Source organism: Glycine max, chromosome 7 (genome assembly GCF_000004515.6).
Source record: "Glycine max cultivar Williams 82 chromosome 7, Glycine_max_v4.0, whole genome shotgun sequence".
Classification (NCBI taxonomy): Eukaryota; Viridiplantae; Streptophyta; class Magnoliopsida; order Fabales; family Fabaceae; genus Glycine; species Glycine max.
The window spans coordinates 10312988-10333407 of record NC_038243.2 but is presented as its reverse complement, the minus strand read 5'-3'; the positions used below and the strand labels follow the sequence as shown (position 1 = coordinate 10333407).

At 31.7% G+C, this 20420-nt stretch overlaps 2 protein-coding genes across 6 annotated transcripts; both read left to right on the top strand.

The window, feature by feature from the left end:
- The first annotated feature begins 1781 nt into the window (after positions 1-1781).
- Positions 1782-16063, top strand: LOC100783209 (protein BASIC PENTACYSTEINE2). 4 transcript variants are annotated; one of them, NM_001414700.1, is made up of 3 exons: positions 1782-2026; positions 2225-2348; positions 14471-16063. In NM_001414700.1, exon 3 carries the CDS (start codon positions 14560-14562, stop codon positions 15406-15408), a length of 849 nt encoding a protein of 282 aa, NP_001401629.1. In that variant the 5' UTR covers positions 1782-2026; positions 2225-2348; positions 14471-14559; the 3' UTR covers positions 15409-16063. The 4 variants fall into 4 exon arrangements, with proteins under 4 accessions (NP_001401629.1, XP_014633402.1, XP_003528993.1 ...); NM_001414699.1 differs by lacking the exons at positions 1782-2026; positions 2225-2348 and adding exons at positions 14010-14047; positions 14252-14377; XM_014777916.2 differs by lacking the exons at positions 1782-2026; positions 2225-2348 and adding an exon at positions 2453-2535 and having other exon boundaries at positions 14552-15659.
- On the top strand, positions 1984-3684 carry LOC100784091 (uncharacterized). Of its 2 annotated transcripts, none has more exons than NM_001254518.2 (3): positions 1984-2026; positions 2225-2348; positions 2533-3684. In NM_001254518.2, the coding sequence occupies exon 3, from the start codon at positions 2544-2546 to the stop codon at positions 3393-3395; it is 852 nt and encodes a 283-aa protein (NP_001241447.1). In that variant the 5' UTR covers positions 1984-2026; positions 2225-2348; positions 2533-2543; the 3' UTR covers positions 3396-3684. The 2 variants fall into 2 exon arrangements, with proteins under 2 accessions (NP_001241447.1, NP_001401627.1); NM_001414698.1 differs by having other exon boundaries at positions 2446-3684.
- Positions 16064-20420: the final 4357 nt, after the last annotated feature.

Sequence of the window (20420 nt, the reverse complement as noted above, 5' to 3'; positions counted from 1 at the left end):
AATAATGAATAGTAATATTTTTATTGAAAAATACATTCGAAATTATGGTAATAATTCATCTATAACACTTTCCCATAAGAAAACCATTTTTATTTCTTTAACTAATGTATTATAGGTAGCTGTAAAGATTCTCCGTTGCTATCCCTCAACAAATATTTTACTTTTCTTCCAAAGCTTGAGATTTTGTTTTGCTAGTAAAATTGTCCCGTAAAATATAATGATTAATGATTAATTTTCGTAGGGTAATATAAGTGTGCGCAAGGTGAGTATTCAAAAATTTGGGATTTAATCAATTATTTTGAGATGAATAAATTTGTAAAATAAGAAAGATAAAAATATATCCACTATTATTTTTAAATTAATTAATCAAATTTAATTTAAAATAATAATAAATACATCATTGTTTACTATTAAACATGTGAATCAAATGATACAAAACTGTTTCAATTTAATCAATAGGCTTGACTTTAAATATTAAATATACAATTAAATTAAATATTTAAAATAAAAATTCGATATTCATAATGGTATCATATCATTTGAGTAAAAATAATACATGTATCTGGACTATATGAGACTTTTATAAAAGGAGTATAATTTAAAATCTTTAATATATATTTAGTTGTCTTTGAATTTTATGGATAACAAAGTATTAAACACTTTTTTTTTTACTTTATATTTAGTCAAGTTAGAAGTATTAAATGTGAAATGTGAGGTTAACTGGACAGCTCCAAGCCAACCCAATGCTGTAATTGTGTTGTGCTTAGTGCTTTGGGAACTCCACCGGCCCAGCCTGTTGCCAGTAGCCACTATCAATGACTAAAATCTTTTCGGATACATGAAGTGCTAATAATAATCTTTATAAAATAAAATGTAATAGTAAATTACAATAAAATAGAATCAAATGATCATTTCCAGTTCAATTTTGACCGAATAAAAAATTTACGATGGTTCTGGATATTTTACTTTGAAACTTTTTGCAACTTGAAGTTTGTTCATCTTATACCAAATTTAAAGATGATAATGTACGTACCATAATAACAATGTTTTTGTTTTGTTCATCTTTCCTAATATATTTCAACATTCTTAAGAGAGCTTTTAAAATTAAATACATAAAATATTTCTTTCGCAAATTTTACGCATTATTGAAGAAAATTACAAAAATATTCATAAATTTATTATAAATAAATTAAATAAAGTTAATTATATTTTAAAATATTATATATTATCTTCTTTTATATTATAAATTAGAATATAAAATTTAGAGAGTAATATTCTTATTCTTCTCACAATTTAAATCAATATAATTTATGGAAAAATATTTATTTACTGTGAATTTTAAATTTATTATTACTTTTATTTACAGAAAAAATAAACAGAAACAAGCTAAACTAAAATACTCAAATACTAGTATATAAGTGTTAGCATTCATTAAATATTTATCCCCATTAATTTATTTCTTTTAACAATCCCAATTGAGTTTTAAACAGATATAAAATTAACTGCTGGTTCCGTAAAAAAAATTAATGCTTACAACAACAAGCATATCCTCTAGATATTCTTATTACCCCTAGAATTACAACCCAGAATTCATTAGTAACTAGGTTTTTAATTTTCATTAATCTATTATCAATGTACGACTTGTATATTACAATTATATTATGCAGTAATTTATTATTATATTAAAATGGAAATTTGACTTATCATGCTAATGTCTGTAACATATCGTATACTAAAATGTAAAACAAATCAAAACACATTTAAAACGGGGCAATTTGCAGCGGAAGATGAAAGTGTCGTGCTACTAAGTAAATACTAATTATTTATGCTATGCTGATTGAGCATTTGTCTCAGCGATTTGAATACAATATTTAAAACATTACTTTAATATTAGAATCTCATAAATGCTTTTTTTGTTTTTTCTTTTAATGTTGAGAATTGAGATTAGATTTTAAGATGGCGTGCATACATTTTTGTTCCTTTGCTCTCTTCATTTTCCATTCGTAGACGCCAAGAACCCTAACAGGTACTGCCCCTTCTCGCTCTGCTCAAACATTCTCTTACCCTCGTATTTTTTCTTCAAATCATGGCATGGGTTCACATCAAAATCTCTTTTTTTTTCGCCCCCATTTTCACACTTTCATTTTAATCTTAGATTTTGTTGATCTGTTTAGTTTTTGGCTCAAAGATCTGATTTTTTTGCTCTTTTTTTTTCATGCTATAGTGGATCTTAGATCAAAACCCAGAAGCTGAAATCTTTGGGGCATGAGGTTTTGCATGTGTTCATTTGTGGGATTTGGGTAATTTATCCCCTTTTCTGGTTTGACTTTATTTGAGCTGAAGCAAAGGTGAGTTTTTGGATCAGATAATTGCATTTTGCTGTTTCGTTTCTTCTTTCTATTTTGCATATTAATTATTGTGTTTTGAATTGTGTTGGTTTGTTAGGAGAATGCAATGGACTTGGATAATTTGTGAGGATATTTAAAATATTGTACATTCACTACATTGTGTTCCTGTAATTATTTTCATCAGTTGGTGTTGTGATGGATGGTGATAATGGTCTTAACATACGTAATTGGGGTTACTATGAACCCGCTACGTCGTTTAAGAGCCACCTGGGGCTGCAACTGATGTCATCCATGCCGGAGAAACCTTTAATTGGAGGGTGCAATGCCGCGGTTTTATCTGGCACTAATGGGGCATTTCACCATAGAGACATTGGTGGTATGCCCCAAGCTACATACCCTATGGAATACATGAGGGATGCATGGATTAGTCAGAGAGACAAATATATGAATATGATACCTACAAATCATAACTATGGTGGTATTCCGGAGACATCTTCAGCACATCAAATTCAAATGATTCCACCACTGGAATTGCCAAAGGAAGAAAGGCCAGTGGAAGAGGCTCCTGTTGTTGAGAAGTCAAATGGTGGCACTCGTAAGAAAAGACAGGGCCCCAAGGTGCCCAAATCTCCCAAGGCTAAGAAGCCCAAGAGGGGGCCTCGTGCGCCAAAGGATGAGAATGCTCCCTCAGTTCAACGTGCAAGGGTTCCAAAGAAAACTACTGAAATTGTAATAAATGGAATTGATATGGATATTTCTAGTATTCCGATTCCCGTTTGTTCATGCACTGGAGCACCCCAACAGTGTTATAAATGGGGCTCTGGCGGTTGGCAGTCTGCATGTTGCACGACAGGGATGTCTGTGTATCCTTTGCCTATGAGTACGAAGCGGCGTGGTGCTAGGATAGCTGGAAGGAAAATGAGTATAGGAGCATTTAAGAAAGTGTTAGAGAAACTCGCAGCTGAGGGTTATAACTTTTCTAATCCAATTGATTTGAGGACTTATTGGGCAAAACATGGCACCAACAAGTTTGTCACTATTAGGTAGGTCTACTCTATCGTCAACTGGCTTCATGTTCCTTTCAGCCTGTTTATCATGTATATATTTGTGTGTTTGGCCTGAGACTGAGGCTTTTTAGATTGTTTGTAGTGCAAGAATTTTCGAAGTCACGAGACATTTCCTGTTCTTCTCTAACTCTTCCTATGTTGTATCTTAACTTCTTTGGATTTAGTTCTTGGGAATTCAATCATTTGGTTAATTGGTTGGTTCTGATAGGGAACTAGCTGATGGCATCTTGTTTTATTAATATTTAGAAGTAAAATTTTATCCATTCATGAAACTACCAGGGTTTGAATGTTAATCCATTTCTTTTTTACTTCCAACTAAATATGTGAGTTCTGTTGTTTAGCATTATACTCCGTTCTCTGTTGTGTAAAGCCATACCTAATTAGAATATGCCTATTAATGACCTGTGAAAGCTGGGTTGTACTTGAAAACACCACACACACACACACTATTAAGTTGCAATGTGTTTCTAGATGGTCTGATTGCGTGAATGATTCATCTATATTTGATTGACAGGTTTGAAGTGGTAAAAGCAATATTTAGTGTTCTTTCATTATATTTTCTCTTTTACTGTTTTTCTTTCTAGAATGAATAACAGTATTCTGCTTCCAAGCATTGTTAGTTCAACATTTTGATTGCTGAATCATTTATAGATGCAGTTCAGTTTTTAGAGAAGCAGGTTTATTGAACATTGAGTGAAGGTAAGATGCTTGTCAATTGTCATTGTGGTAGAATTTTTTATGCATCCCTGGTTATTGAATAAAAATAAAAATTTAAGGAAATCATGGCTTGTATTAGTAAGTTAAAAGCATTTTTATGCATGTTTTATGCTCTTTGACTAGTAGTTAGAATAGTAGAGTCGGTTCCAACTAAAAGTATGAAAAAAATTGTGTCCTGTTACATGAAGCAGTGAATAGTAATTATTATTAGTCTAATATATAAATGTGAAATTTAATGTTAGAGGTACATGGTCTCACTTTGGGTTGTTAGTAAACCAGGAAAAAAATGAGAAATTGTAGGTTGGCATGGTTCCTCAAATAGGAAGGTGAGAAAAAATATAGTAGGGCAAGTAAAAGGCTGGGTTGAAAGGGAATGAAATGATGCAGCATAGAGTAGACAAGTGAGGAATGTGACATTCTGTATGTAGACTCTTTTACCGGAGTTGCATGTTGCTGTACATAGGCATTTATGGTATTGACATGTTCCACATTACTAGTTGGTGATTGTTATGTATGCTAATGTCATATGTTTCCTTTGCTAATTTATAGCATGTAAGTTGAGATAATGTGCACTTCTGAGGAGTAAAATAACATCTTGTAAACACTCCACATCTTATAATCTTACTCTCCCGACTTTTTTGTTTTTGTTTTTTAAAATCTCTTCGATGGAAACACATTTCTGTTGTGTTAATTCTTTTTAAAAAAAATTAAAATTAACGCAACAGAAATGCTGTTATGTTAAATTTTTTACACAACAGAAAGTATGCAATTGAAAGATGAGAGTTTTTGCTATTGGAAGGGTGTGGTGTTCACATGGATGCTAGCTGGTGCTGAGTGTGTGGTCAAGTGCAGGTTGAGAAAAAGAAAAGAAAAATCAGTGAGTCCTTCCCTTGTATTAGTTGTGTAGTGAGTGGTGAGTGGTTAAATGTAAGAGAGATAGGGAAAGGTTAAAACTTGAGCCTGAAAGGAAAGTAAAAGGTGTTTTTGAAACTATTCGGGGATGTAAAGAAACTGGGAATGGGAAAACTTTTTTTTTTTCCTTTCAGGTTGTGAAGTGTTAACATAATGTAAGACATTAATTTGCTGGACATGGAAACAAATGGTTAGCAGAAGATGCTGTTTTGTTCAACCTTGAATAATAGTACCCAACTTTTCATAAATTTTAAGTCTGATAAACTTAAACCAACTTTACCTAAAACGTCATTGTTCCAGGTTTTGATTTGTGCTTCCAGAAACGAGTGATGGTAAAACTGTGTCCATTTGGTTTAACAACAAACTTAATTTCTCATATTTAATTATACTTAATCATTCAATATTTGTGGTTTATATAACTTTTAACATAAAATTTATGGTTAAGACCTAATGTCTCGTTTATACACATTTTAAAATAAAGTTTATGGTTAAAATTAATAAGTACATATTGAATTATGATTAATGATTCAAAATTAATTCTTTTTAAATTTAAAACAAAGCGTCTCTTTAATCGAAATCTAAATAAATTTAGGTAAATATTATTTTTATTCCAAAAACACTTCTGCATATTTTTTTTTTCAATTTTCACTTTTAACTTGAAAAGAGAGATAGATAATCGATTTTTTTTAGTATGGAAGAAAGTGGATAAAATGGTGTGATGTAAATTACAGAAAACATCATCAGTAAGTTTGATTAACAAAAGAGACCTATTGTTTGTAACTACTTTCGATAATATGCATGCCTCAATCTACTTATAAACTATGCAATTTAAATGCATGCTTAAGTCAGTTTTTTTTTTAATAAAAAATATTTGTTTTGTTTTCCCAAAGATCTTTTGAGAAATTGCTAATACAAACTTTCTTTTTAACAAAATAAACTAATCTTTAGCGTAGAAGCACCGAAGGAATTCATCATTCTCTCTTTTTTTTTTAAAATAAAGTTTACATCAAAACCATGATTTTTTTTTTTTTTGTCAAGATCATGAATTGTTAGTACTAGGGCTGGCAAGATATAGCTTGAGATGTGTCACGACTCACGAGTAACGCCTTTAAGAATTTATTTGTGTTCGATGAATTTAAAAGGATTAAGTAAGTTATTCTTTTTAATCCTAATTGTTTCAAAAAAAATTTAATTTTTAGTTCTTAAATTTTTGTTTGATTGGTCAAAATTTTTTAATTTTTTTTATTAAAATTTGTAGTCCTTAAATTTTTGTTTGACTAAACAAGGTTTCTAAACTTTTATAAATATTAATTTTTAGTTCCTAATCAAAAGTTTAAATCATTATTTTTATTTATTTAATGAGATTTGAAGAGTTAAAAATAAAATTTTTCAAAAGTTTAAGAACTAAACTTTAGTAAAAAAAAAGATTGAGGGACTTTAGTAGGTGAAATAAACTAAAAATCTTAATGAAAAAAATTAAATAGTCTTGACCAATCAAAGAAAAATTTAATTAAAAATAAAATTTCAAAAAATTTTAAGGAATAAAAACTTAATTAATCTTATTAAATCCTTCCAAGACAAAAAATAAACCTTTAGAATTTAGCAGGTTTTAAGAAGGAATGATCCCAAGTGGACAGAGCAACAAAGAACCAAAAAATTAACTAGAGTTAAAAAAAGATGGGGTAATAAAAAGAAACAAATTTAAGTAGAATAGAAGAGGAAGAGAAAAATAACCGAAAAGAGGAAAATAGTAATGCTCAGATGTGAGGCAGTGCGTGTGATATTCCAAACTAAATTAACTTTGCAGATAAGGTATGAGCATATCTTTATAGGAAGGGCTGCAGATCTACTGATTTCAACTAAAATCTAAGTTATTGACCAAAAAGAAAAGTATCACTAAAATCTACGTTTCCCAAAAAGATAATTATCAACGTACACTTTCGTCCAATTTCATACACGTGAATAAACTATTGGACTAGTTTGTTTAGATTTATTTTTTAAATAAAATAAATAAAATTTTATTATTTCTAATATGTTTTTTAAATTGATTTTACTTAAAATATAAATAATTTCTTATTTAATTTCTTATTTAAATAAAATAAATAATTTTCTAATTATTTTAAGAAATAAATCATATCTATTTATTAAAAAACATTTTTTTAAATATATATATATATATATTTTAAAAAATTAAGTTTAAACAAATTAACTCATTATCTAATTATAATTGATTATATTAATAATTCTTTATCAAACTTTACTGATGGTTAAGTTAAACTTTAGATTATTCATAATTTTTCTTTTGAAGAATTAAAAAAAAAATATCTTTTTATACTAATAGTATTTTTTTTTTAACTAAGTTGAATCATATGACCATTTGTACTGAAAATGTCTTCTGACAAATGTTTTCTTGGGGTCCACTCTGCAAAGTGCCAACGTGGGACCTTAAGACTTTTAAAATGCACCCAAACAAATTTGGGTAGCTTGCTGAAAATGTAACTATCAATCATTAAAATGAATAGAGGACCAGAAATTTGTAACATTGAATTTGGTACATCTGGCTGGTTTGGATCATGAATCCAGTAAGGCCCACGTACAAAAAGCCCAACCCTCATGAATTTTGGGCCTCTAAGTTGTCTAATAGTTTCAATACAAAAAACAAAAACACACCAGGTTCTTCAGCAAAAAGAATAGACCAAATTACAGTTGTCTCCCTGTGTTTAACACTTATTACAATGACATCCATTATTGTTGCCATTTTGTTACATACTTATTTCCGTTAAACCGAAAATGGTCATGTGACGTGCACATGCGTGATTGATGAAAAAAATCAGACACAATTGCCCTTGTCTTCTTCGTGGGCACACATGATAACTGAAACACGGTGAACGAAAGAAAGCTCGTATAGAATTTCAAGAACAGCATAAAATCTTTGTGCAACTACTGCAGCACCTCCCAAAGTGGCGTGGTGGTGAGATCTGGCGGCATGGACGGTGTAAGGGCGGCAAAGGGTGGTGGTGGCTGTGGAAGGGGTGCAGCAGTGGGGGTGGAGGGTGGAGATCCAAAGAAATTGCCATCGTTGAACTTGAGCAAACGGAAGTAAAGAAGATCAAGAGTTTAGGGACAATTTTGTCATTTAAAATAAAACCAAACATGGTTAGTAACTCTCACCCTAAAGGGGTGCAAAAGAAATACAATTTTATATGAGAGATATAATTGTAATAAGTGCTAATCTTAGAGACAGAGTGTAATTTGTTAAAAAAAAAAAAAAAATTTCCTAGACCAAGTCATACCCAAATTTTCAAACTAGTTTAGATTTTAGGGTTAATTAAATTTTTTAATCTCTAGCTTTTTTTGAAATTTAATTTTTAGTATTTTAATTTTTGTTTGATTGATTAAAGTTTCTTAACTTTTTTTTATTAAGATTTTTAGTTTCTAAATTTTTATTTGGTTAGCCAAGGTCTAGGTGTCTTAACTTTTTTCATTAAATTTTTTAGTCACTAAAATTTAAAAAAAATTCAATTTTTAATCTTTAAAATCTTATTAAATAAATAAAAATAATAAATTCAAATTTTTGTTTAAAAGATAAAAACTGAATTTTGTAAAAGTTTAAGAATCTTAACTAGTCGTTTGAAAATTTAGAGACTAAAAATCATAATAAAAAAATTGAGAGAAATTGATTAATTAAAAGATTTAAGGACTAAAAATTAAATTAAAAAAAATTAAGAAATAAAATCTTAGATATCCTTAGATTTGAACGTGGGAGTCAAATTTTGGAATGTAGTAAAAACAAAAGTTAACTTTCGGTATTAATTTTAAAACGAAACAACAATGTGAGGCATAGGTTTCATTTATGTGGCTGAATTTTGTAAAGTTATCCTTTCTAAAGCTTACGACATATATTGAATTTCCTGAAGTGAAACAAGGATCTTGAGTATATAGTCGATGATAGAGGTTAATATAGGTTAATATGCCACTGTCTTATTTAAGTCATATTCACTAATATTAAATACCGCTTTTCATGCAACAAAATATCAACAAGCATACTCTCTGTTATCCTATAAAATGCACCAAATTCCTTTTTTAATGAAATATGCTTATATCATTTTATTAATACTTAGAGCAATGATAAAATTAAGAATGACATGATGAATATGCAGACCAAACTCAAAGAAGAGTTTGTGATATGAGTAATGCGATTCTTACAAAATTTGACAATAAAACTAAATTCAGAGCTCAGCAATCTATCTGTTCGAATTGAGACCGTGGAAAAGATGTTTGGGGATATGTTAGGTGCACTCAACAATATTGTTGGTGCACCCAGCAATTTATTGAATGAGTCATTTTACCCTTCATTTAAAAAACTTAAAAAGCTTTTTTTTTTCCTCTTTCCGAAGCATTCAACTTCTTCTCTTCTCTCTTCCGCGAAAGCATTCTAACTTCTTCTCTTCTCTCTACCGCGACGAGCCTCCTGCGTCTTCTTCTTCGCGAGCCTTCTCCGCGAGCCCGCTGCTTATTTTTCCCTTGGACCCATTTGCCTTCGAGGTAGGTGCCCGTAACCTTCCTTTGGTTTTGTTATGCACTATAGTTGTAGCATTTAGGGTAGGTTAGTGGAACCTTAGGTTAGTGGAACATTAGTGGAACCTTAGGGTAGAAGACGCCGGAAAAAATGGGGAAAGGGTGTTTACGGTGGCGCCTTCTGGAAGATCCGTCTTCCGAAACTTCCAAAAGAACGTGTTCTGGAAGATTCCCGGAAGAAGGGTTCTTCCGAAAGTACTGAAAGGTCTTCCGGAAGAACCGGTCATCCGAAAAGCTTCCGGAACACCTCTTCCGGAAACTTTCTGGAAGAAGGATTCTTCCGGATGACCTTTCAGCCCTTCTCCCGGAAGTTTGTTTTTTTTTTAAATATTGTTTTTTTAAAAAAAAAAAATTAGTGTATTTTATTTATAAATAAAGTTGGTTATTTGTATGAATTAAGTTGGTTATTTTTGTTAATTGTTTTTGTTTATTTTTTATATCATTTTAATTGAGTATTTTACTAATTATTTAATTTTAAATTAGTTATGTATTTTTTTTATAAATGAAGTAGTGTATTTTTATAAATAAAGTTGTGTGTGATTTGGAAATTTTTTTTAAATACTAATTATTTTTTATATGATATAAATTAAGTTGTGTATGTTTTGAAATTTTTTTTCCATTTTTGTTTTATTTTTATATATAATTTTAGTTGTGTATGTTTACTAATTATATATTTTGAAAGTAGTTGTGTTTTTTTTGTCTATAAATAAAGTTTTTTATTTTATTATAAATAAAGTTGTTTATTTTATTATAAATGAAATATTTTTTTTATAAATGAAGTTGTTTATTTTGTTTTTAAATTAAGTTGGGGATGTTTAATAATTAATTATTTTTACATTAGTTGTGGTTTTTTATAAATGAAGTTTTTTTTTAAATTAAGTTGTGGATGTTTGGAAATTAATTATTTTTATATTAGTTGTGTTTTTTTTTTAAAATTAAGTTGTGGATGTTTACTAAATAATTTAGTTGTGTTTTTTTTATAAATGAAGTTTTTTAATTTTTTTAAAATTAAGTTGTGGATGTTTACTAATTAATTTTTTTTACATTAGTTGTGTTTTTTTTTTATAAATGAAGTTGTTTATTTTTTTTAAAATTATGTTGTGTATGTTTTCAAATAATTTGATTTAAATTAGTCTTATTTGTTTATAAATAAACTTGTTTTTATTTTTATAAAGAAAGTTGTGTATATTTTAACCCAAAAAAATACGTGTTCGACATGATTTACAGATCATGGCTAGGAGGTTTAGGTCGTGCTATAGGTAGACTTATAGGCAGAGATAGACATGATGAGCATGATGCAGCTGATGTTCCCGAGAGGCGTAGGCCTACTGGGCAATGGGTTCATCAGATGACTACGGCTGAGGATGTTGCTGACATGGCTGAGGATGTCCCTGATGTGATTGAGGAGGCACCTGAGATGCGTGCGGACGTATAGGGTGCTGATGGTGCTGAGGGGTTAGATGCTGATGATGCTGAGGGATTCCTGGTGGGCCACGTAACCCGTCAGTGCTGACATCATTTGTGGAAATAGCCTTCTCGGAGGGACATAATTGCCCATTCACTGTTTGCTGGGTGCCCCAGCAATTTTGTTGGGTGCACGTAGCAACTCCCAGATGCTTGCAGTCCATTTCAAAATCAACATTGGTGAGGCCCAGCTGTGCAACCCAATGAATAGCCCAATTATAATGGAACTTAAATCTAATTAGTTTTTCCCTCAACTAGTTTAAGAAAAGAAGAGTGAATTGTTTTCCAAAATCAATTCTGTTAACCAAATTATTTCTACAATTTCAAATTTGTTAAAAATCAATTCAATTTAGAACCAACTTTTTAAAATCAGTTCAATTTTTATCTCAATTTGATTATTTGAATATGAAACTGAATCGATTAAAACAGTTTAAAAACCAATTCGGTTTAATTTTCTCACCGCACAAATTTTTACACACCCCTAAAAGGCTGGCTGCATTGAAATGGTCGATTGCATGGCAAATTTACTATAGAGGGTCCCCTTTACAAACTATTTACGTAAAGGGGTCCCTTTTCTAAGTATTTATGGAGGGGGTCTCTTCTTAAGTTGATGCCGCCAGCAGGATTGGCGAGATAGGTGTGCCGCCATTCGCAATAGCGAGAAGCGTGCTTGGCAGATAGAAGATGGTGTCGCCATTGTCGTTGACGAGATAGCTGACGTGGAAGCTGTCTCGCTACTCCCACTGGCGAGATACATTGTCTCCTTCCTTCTTCATATTGCTATACTGCTTCCACCCAATGGACCCATGAATAAGTTCCGGTGCGGCAAATTTACTGTAAATGAAGCAACCTCCTACCAAACACAGTAAATGGAACAAAACACCAAATGAAAATAGACAGAGCAGCTCGAGCTATTTCCACAAACACACAAAGCAAAAACCTTGATGGGGTTATGGTTTTAACAATTAGCCCTCTTCAATCTGCATCCAAAGCTTAAATCCCTCAAGCACAGAAAACCATACCCACCAATTAATGTCTTCTCAACCTTCTACAGTGTTGGAGAAGATCTCCAACAGTTCTCAAATGCAATGACTTGCCACATACAAAGCAATGGGAAAACCCCAATTTCTTATAAAACACACTGATGAGATATAGCATCAACCATCAACCAAGAATTCCTTCGAAATCCAACCTTTGTTGAGATAAAAGAAACCTAGAAACAAATAAACACCCCCCCCCCCCAAAAAAAAGTTCTCCGCTTCAGCATTCCTAAAAACAATCTTAGGATATAAAATCATAAGAAACCCAAGAAAACTGAAGATGAATTGTCATCTGGGTAGACATGAATTATTTGAAAAAAAATGGAGTTGTTGGGTTGAGAAAGAATGGGTACCTGAGATTGAGGTTGATGCACCACTTCACTTCATCACCGTGCCGTGTCTTCGCATTCAGACAATAGAGTTGAAATATACAACACATAACAAATTCAGTCATTAAAGCTGTCTCAGAGGAAGCAATGGCGACACAATGGGGGAGGCTTCTCGCCAGTCGTGCTGACGGCACACCCACGCGACACACCCACGTCACCATGCATCTCGCCAGTTGTGCTGGCGACACACTCACCATGCAGCCACGTCGCGAAGCTTCTCGCCATTGACAATGGCGGCACACCTATCTCGCCAATCCTGCTGGTGGCATCAGCGTAAGAAGAGACCCCCTCCATAAATACTTAGAAAATTGACTCTTTTACGTAAATAATTTGTAAAGGGGACCCTCTACCGTAAATTTGTCTATGAATGACATGCAGCTAGGATATAAGTTCATTTCAACAAATAAGGAAGCATTTATGTTGCACTTGAAGATTCTAGGCATGGGCTTCGTCCACTTGATCATTCTCGGATCAGAATTAATAGTCTGCTAGAAACATGGGTGGGTTTCACCACATTGTCCCAAACTTTGTCGTTGCGGCGCCGTCATAAACACCATAGAATAGAGATAAACGAGAGAAGATGATCATCCTTCAAAGACTTGATAATCGAGAAAACATAATATAGTTTTTCTTTTATGTATTTATCATTATACGACATTATAGGTTGAGCTATCGTTTACTGAATGTGCAAAATATATGATTTCTTTTGAACTTCGCATATTTCCATATATAAAAGTATATTGATATCGTTTTAAAAATCTTAACTAACACTCTTGAAAAAAAAAATCGTAACTAACATAAAACTAAAATAAAATAAAACTGGGTTCAATCATTCTTGGCTTAATAAAATGAAACAAATAAATTAAACTCAAATACGCCACATGTTTATATATAATTCTTTCTTCTGATACATTTCTAGGGATTGATGTAATGAGAAACAGGTGTTGAATATATAAATAAGTAATATATATAATTTTATTTGATTTTTTTAAAAGGAATTTTATTTGATTTATGCATTTGATAATCCAATAATGAAAGAAATAAATTTTGGTATTTCAAAACTTCTTTTTAGTTTGAATGTTCATTATAATAATTAATGACTAATGCATTCTTTTATAGTTTGTAAAAGTGTTTAAAAAATCGATTTACGTTATCCTTTCCTTCTTAAATTATTTATCTTGTGAAATAGAAGTGCCTTTTAAATAATTTTAAATATCAGTATAAAAAATTAATTTTAAATATTTACTAAGATGTATTAATAATTTCATACTATATATATATATATATTAATTTAATTTGTTTTTAATTATCCATTAATGAAAGAAATAAATTTTGACCTGTCAACATCTTTTCACTTTGAATGTTGATTATAAAAAGCTTAAAAAAATTAAAAAATATTAGTATTAAAATCTCATAAATGTTTTTATTTTAATTTTTTAAGATTAAGATTAGATATTAAGATGGCGTGCAGACCACTGTCTCCCCTTTTGCTCTCTTCATTTTCCATTCGTAGACGCCAAGAACCCTAACAGGTACTGCTCCCTTCTCGCTCTGCTCAAACATTCCCATACCCTCTTATTTTTTCTTCGATAGTTGAAATGGGTTTTCATCAAAATCCTTTTTTTTTTTTTTCATTTCCCCACTTTCATTTTGATCTTAGATTTTGTTGATCTGTTTAGTTTTTTACCCAAAGATCTGATTTTTTATCCACTTTTTTATGGTAAAATGGATCTTAGATCAAAACAAAGAAGCTGAAACCTTTGGGGTATGAGGTTTTGCATGTCTACATTTATGGGATTTGTGTAATTTACCCCCTTTTCTGGTTTGACTTTATCTGAGCTGAAACAATGGCAAGTTTTTAGGTCAGTAAATTGCATGCTGTTTGTTGTAGTTTTTTTTTCGGTTCTATTTTTGTTATTAAACTTTGTATGTTTTGAATTGTGTTGATTTGTTAGGAGAATGCAGTGGACCTGGATAATTTGTGAGGATATTTAACATCGTGTACATTGTGCTCCTTTAATTATTTTCATCAGTTGGTGTTGTGATGGATGGTGATAATGGTCTTAACATACGTAATTGGGGTTACTATGAACCCGCTACGTCGTTTAAGAGCCACCTGGGGCTGCAGCTGATGTCATCCTTGCCGGAAAAACCTTTAATTGGAGGGCGCAATGCTGTGGTTTTAGCTGGCACTGATGGGGCATTTCACCATAGGGACATTGGTGGTATGCCCCAAGCTACATACCCTATCGAATACATGAGGGATACATGGATTAGTCAGAGAGACAAATATATGAATATGATACCTACAAACCATAATTATGGTGGTATTCCGGAGACATCTTCAGCACATCAAATTCAAATGATTCAAGCACCGGAATTGCCAAAGGAAGAAAAGCCAGTGGAAGAAGCACCTGTCGTCAAGAAGGCAAATGGAACTCGTAAGAAAAGACAGGGGCCCAAGGTTCCCAAATCTCCCAAGGCTAAGAAGCCAAAGAGGGTGCCTCGTGCGCCAAAGGATGAGAATGCTCCTGCAGTTCAACGTGCAAGGGTTCCGAAGAAAACTACTGAAATTGTAATAAATGGGATTGATATGGATATTTCTCGCATTCCAATTCCAGTTTGTTCATGCACCGGGGCAACGCAACAGTGTTATAAATGGGGATCTGGTGGTTGGCAGTCTGCATGTTGCACAACAGGCATGTCGGTATATCCTTTGCCTATGAGTACCAAGCGGCGTGGTGCTAGGATTGCTGGAAGGAAAATGAGTATAGGAGCATTTAAGAAAGTGTTAGAGAAACTCGCCGCCGAGGGTTATAACTTTTCTAATCCGATTGATTTGAGGACTTATTGGGCAAAACATGGCACCAACAAGTTTGTCACCATCAGGTAGATCTAGTCTGTGGCCATCTGGCCTGTTATGTCTTTTAGCCTGTTTGTGATGTATATACATGCGTATTTGGCCAGAGACAGACTTTTTAGCTGGTTTGTAGTACAACAATTTTCAAATTCATTAGACATCTTGTTTTGTCTTCTAACTCTCTTTGTTAGTATCTTCACTTTATTGGATGTAGTACATGGGAACTCATCTATCGGTTGGTTGGTTCAGATTGGGAACTACCTGATGAGGTCTTGTTTTATTAATATTTAGTAGGAGAATTTAATTGGTTCATAAACCTACTGGTGATTGACCATTATTTCCAACTCTTTTTTTACTTGCAACTAAATGTTTTTCTTCAATTGTTCAGATACCAAGCTGTCTGTTGTGTAAAACCATAATTAAAATATGCCTACTGTTCATGACCTGTGAAAGCTGGGTTGGAAGGGAAAACACTTCACGATGCATTAAAATGGTAATGTGTTTCTAGATGGTCCGATTGAATGGATGCTTCATCATTGTTTAAAGAAAGTGTGGAAAACAGTGTTTAATGTTTTATCCAGAATATTTTTCTTTTTTACTGTATTTCTTTCAAAAATGAATAAAAGTACTTACATCCTAGCATTGCTATTTTGAACGATATGTGATAAGGCCATTGTAGAACCATACCACAAAAGCTAGCCATTGTAGTTGGAGACCCAAGGTCTTTTAACCCCATACCTGAATTTCATTTTTCCAATTTGGGATTCAAGTCTCATACCTTGCAATTGGACCCAAACAATTTGATCTCCAAATCATTTTAAATTCCTGATAGATGCAGTTCAGTTTTCAGAGAAACAGGTTTTTTGAACTGTGCAGGTAAGATGGTTGTCATAGTGGCGGATTTTTTTTTATGCAAGTCTGGTTATGGGAAATTTATTTTGAATCAAATCATGACTTTTATGTGTCAAATCTGAATTGGTATTAAGTTCATGCTTTATGCTTGATTAAAAGTTTCTTTAATAATAAATAGAATAGTACTAACATAAAAAATAGAATAGTAAAGTTAGTTCCCAGTAGAACTCTAAATAAAACTATTGTCTGTTACTTAAACTAGTACTTGTTATAAGACTAATCTATGTATGTAAAATTGATGTTAGAGGTACATGGTCTCACTTTTGGTTTATTAGTAAACCAGAAAAATGAGAAATTGCGGGTTGATATGGTTTCTCAAACGGGAAGGGTTGTGTTAAAGGGGAATGAAAAGTTGCAGCATATGTATGTGACTTTCTGTTAGTAGACTGTTACATTAGTAATATGTTCCTGTGCATATTTTCTGGCATTCAGTGTTTGCATGTTCAAGTGTTACTACTTGACAATTTGTTATGTACTCTTTTGGTCCCTGGCTGGGAATACTCACTAGCAATGCTGTGGGATTAACCCTTAAGCCAGGGGTGGGGGTTAGGTGCCTTCCCTGTAGTGGTGACTCTAGGATTTGAACCCCTGACAGTGCGGCTAAAGTTTGCCTGGATTATCCACTGCTATTGTGATTAACCACTCTTGGGGTGATGATTGTTGTATATGCTAATGTCATTTGTTTCCTTTGCTAATTTATAGTTGTATGTTAGTTGAGAATTGAGATGATATGCATTTCTGACGAGTAACTCAAACTTCTTGTTCAGCAGTATAATTACAGATAGTTTATTAGAAATTTGAAGACATATTATAAGGTATATTTTTTCACTAGATTTCAATTGTATTGTATCATCTGAAGTGAAAACTGAAGGTCTAGTTTTAATTCTCTTTTTTTCTTTGGATAAAACGAAGAGGAGCTGAACTGAGTTCCCAAAGGGCCTGGGTTTATTTCTCTATAAATTGATTAAAAGTGTCACTTCTTTATTTTTCTTTTTAAAATGGAAAATAAGTCTTTTGCTTTTTGCTCTCTTGTTTCTGAATATTATTTGAGAAAAGAGCTGGTATATTGCTGTTTTTGCTGGGGAAAAAAGCCGCGAGTTCAGTTTTTTTTTTGGCCTTCTAGAGGCTGTTAAGTGTGAACATAAATGTGGATGTTTTAACGGATAAAAAAAAGGTGGATGTTTAAGATTTATAGGAGATGAAGCTAGTGATGAATAGAAGATGCTGTCTTGTTGAACTTGAGGAGTAGCATCCAAAACTAAAAGCTTACCTAAAAATCTTGAATTTTTATGAAGTCTGATAAAATCCATAGTTTACCTAAAAAGCCATTGTTCCTGATTTTAATCAATGTGGTTCCTGATAATAAAGGTTAGTAAAAGACTTCAGCCCAAGGCTAAACAAGTTTAGGATGGTGTTGTTTCTGCACCAAAAATGTTTAATCAATTTTGCACTTAGTTTAAGGGGGTAAAAAAAGGAGATGGTGTGTAGGAATATGTATCTTTTTATATTTTTGGTTATATTATCTAAAAAAGAAAGAGGATCTAAACGTGTGACTAAATGACAGAGAAATTACATTGTCCATAAGCTTGATTGATATTGGAGGTCTTTTTAGCATGACAAAGACCCATGGTTTGTAAAAGCTTTCAATAAATTGCAATTCTCAAGATTAATTTGTAATGTATGCATTTTAAGTACATGCTTATCCCAGTTTTTTTTGTTAATATATTTTTTTTCAAAATCTCTTACAGGAACTTACTATAAAAAAACATTTTTTTCTTCATAAAAACAAAGTAATATAATCCCACGAGGCCATGATATTTTTTTCTAAAAGCACCTGAGGAGTTTATCATTATTTTATTTTATTTTAAAAAGTTTAAATCTAGAGCACAAATTTGGGTACCCTGCTGAAAATGTGTCAGTCATTAAAAGTGCAATCTATTTATGCCATAATGTGTATGTTGACATACGCCTTTGTGCACTTTATTACTTTACTCGGTGACGCCATTGTCTACACTCTATGACAGTCCGGTAGAATGTAGGTGATAGATAGGAATATGGATTACTTGTATTCATGCAGTCCTGAACATGGATCGTTTGATTTAATCAGACGATTAATGTTTTAAAGGTATTTTTTAAGTTGAATTTACTAAAATAATTTATGAATCATTGGATCTTTATCAAACGGTTTTAATCGTCTGATTGTATAAATGTGTGCTTTTTTTGACAGTAGAGAATCCGGATATGTGATAGATAGCACGAGACGTTTCAAAATCAAATTGAGGTAGGTTCATAATTCATTGTTAAAATCATAGAACAGTGACAAGTTGACAAGTGTGATCTTGCCATGTTTTATCTGAAGCAACGGCATTGAGTTTGAGAAGTGATGGTAGTCTCCATCAGTTTGTTGCAATCATGCAAGTTGGAGGGTACGTAACACACATTCTCGATGAGAACAACGTATGAAAATAACATTCCCAATCTAATAAAATTGTAACAATGCTAAACATGTTGGGTTAAATTTGAAATCAAATATAGCCTTTAAGAGTAGTGTTTTCATAGTACTTTAGAATTTCAATATTAGTTTGCAATCTCTTACGCAACATTACCAGTCTAATGTGATTTTTCTTTCTCTTAGTTTGGACTTTTAAGAAACCTTGGTTCTCTCTTAGTGGGTTAAAATAATATCAAGCGTTGTAATATCAATTAACGTTACAATAATATCTTCTGGTTTACATGTGAAGTTATGCTTAACAAATATAGTTTAATAACATGGATGAATCGTTTACAAAGTACTTTTTGGTAAATATATATAATATTTTCTTAGTTCTTATACAAGCACAATTTCTAAAGGTGGGTCAGTCAGATGGAAACAAAAAAAAAAAAAAAACAATTTCAATATAAATACAATCAATAAAGTATTAAAATAATATTTATAAGAGTTTTTTTTTAATTATATTTAATATATCTTTGTTGATCCATCATAAGGAATTGTTGAATTGGTAGTTGGTATGTGACTCTCCAAAGTCCGAAGGGCTGTCTCCAAAACAGCTAAAATCCAGCCTTCCAAAAAAAACACTGCTAAAATCCAGCCATCTAAGCAAGAACGAAACAATTAAATTAATTACAATACTATCCCCATTATTTCACCATTAATTATCAGTGGTGCTTTTACAAAATAAGCCCACAGAATTATAGATCATACAAAAAATAAAAGTGTATTTTTTTTACTTTTTGGGATGTAAAATCATTTATTAAATTAATAGTGACTTTTGATATTACCAATTCAGGAAACTTTTGTGGACTGAATTTAGTGAGGATTGATATATTAACAGATAATTTATTTGATTGAAATTAATGACTAATTATTTTTTAAATATGAGAGAATAACAGAAAAATTAGGAACCTTATAAAAAAAATAAAAGTGGGTTATTTCTTTATAGAATTTGAACTTGAAGTCTGTTTACGAAGAACAAAAAGCACATTTTAGTTATTACCACATTAGAGCAACTAAAAGAATTGTATAAATATAAGTACTAAATAATTTTTATACTAAAAAACCTGAAGTAAGAACGTGAACCACCTTATGCTTGGCTCCACATTACCGAGGTCTAGAATTAATACAGGTCACAAAGGTTGTGTTAGTAGCTATAGTGAAGTGTTCAGATAATTTAAATAAAAAAATATAAAGTGGTCTTTATCAATATGAGGCCATGTATATGCTAGCTTCTAGCTTATAATTAATACTTGTCTGGCATGTAGAGATTCCTGAAGCCAAGGATCTTATTACATATGACTTGGAACAATGATAAGGCAATATTGTTGGTAAACTGCCAGAGAACGTGTTTGATTCTGTAAGCATAATCAAAGACTAATTCTGCCTTTCCAACCAATTAATATGAGTCAAACGTCCACAACAGGAGAGTTTGGTATTTGTTTTCCCTTTTGACATTTGTATATGAATAAGTTGTTATTATCATAGAAGTTAGTTAAAAGACTCTAGAATATTATATTAAGAGCTTGTCGTTTAAAGTTTCTAACCAGAAACATTAGTATTCGAATATACTTAATTAAACATTGATTCCTTTACTTTTCAGTTGCATTGATATCCAATGTAGATGTTATTTTTACTTGTG

What these genes read in the sequence shown, in the direction of transcription:
- LOC100783209 (NM_001414700.1), top strand. Translation starts at nt 14,560, where the DNA reads ATGGATGGTGATAATGGTCTTAACATACGTAATTGGGGTTACTATGAA.
- LOC100784091 (NM_001254518.2), top strand. Translation starts at nt 2,544, where the DNA reads ATGGATGGTGATAATGGTCTTAACATACGTAATTGGGGTTACTATGAA.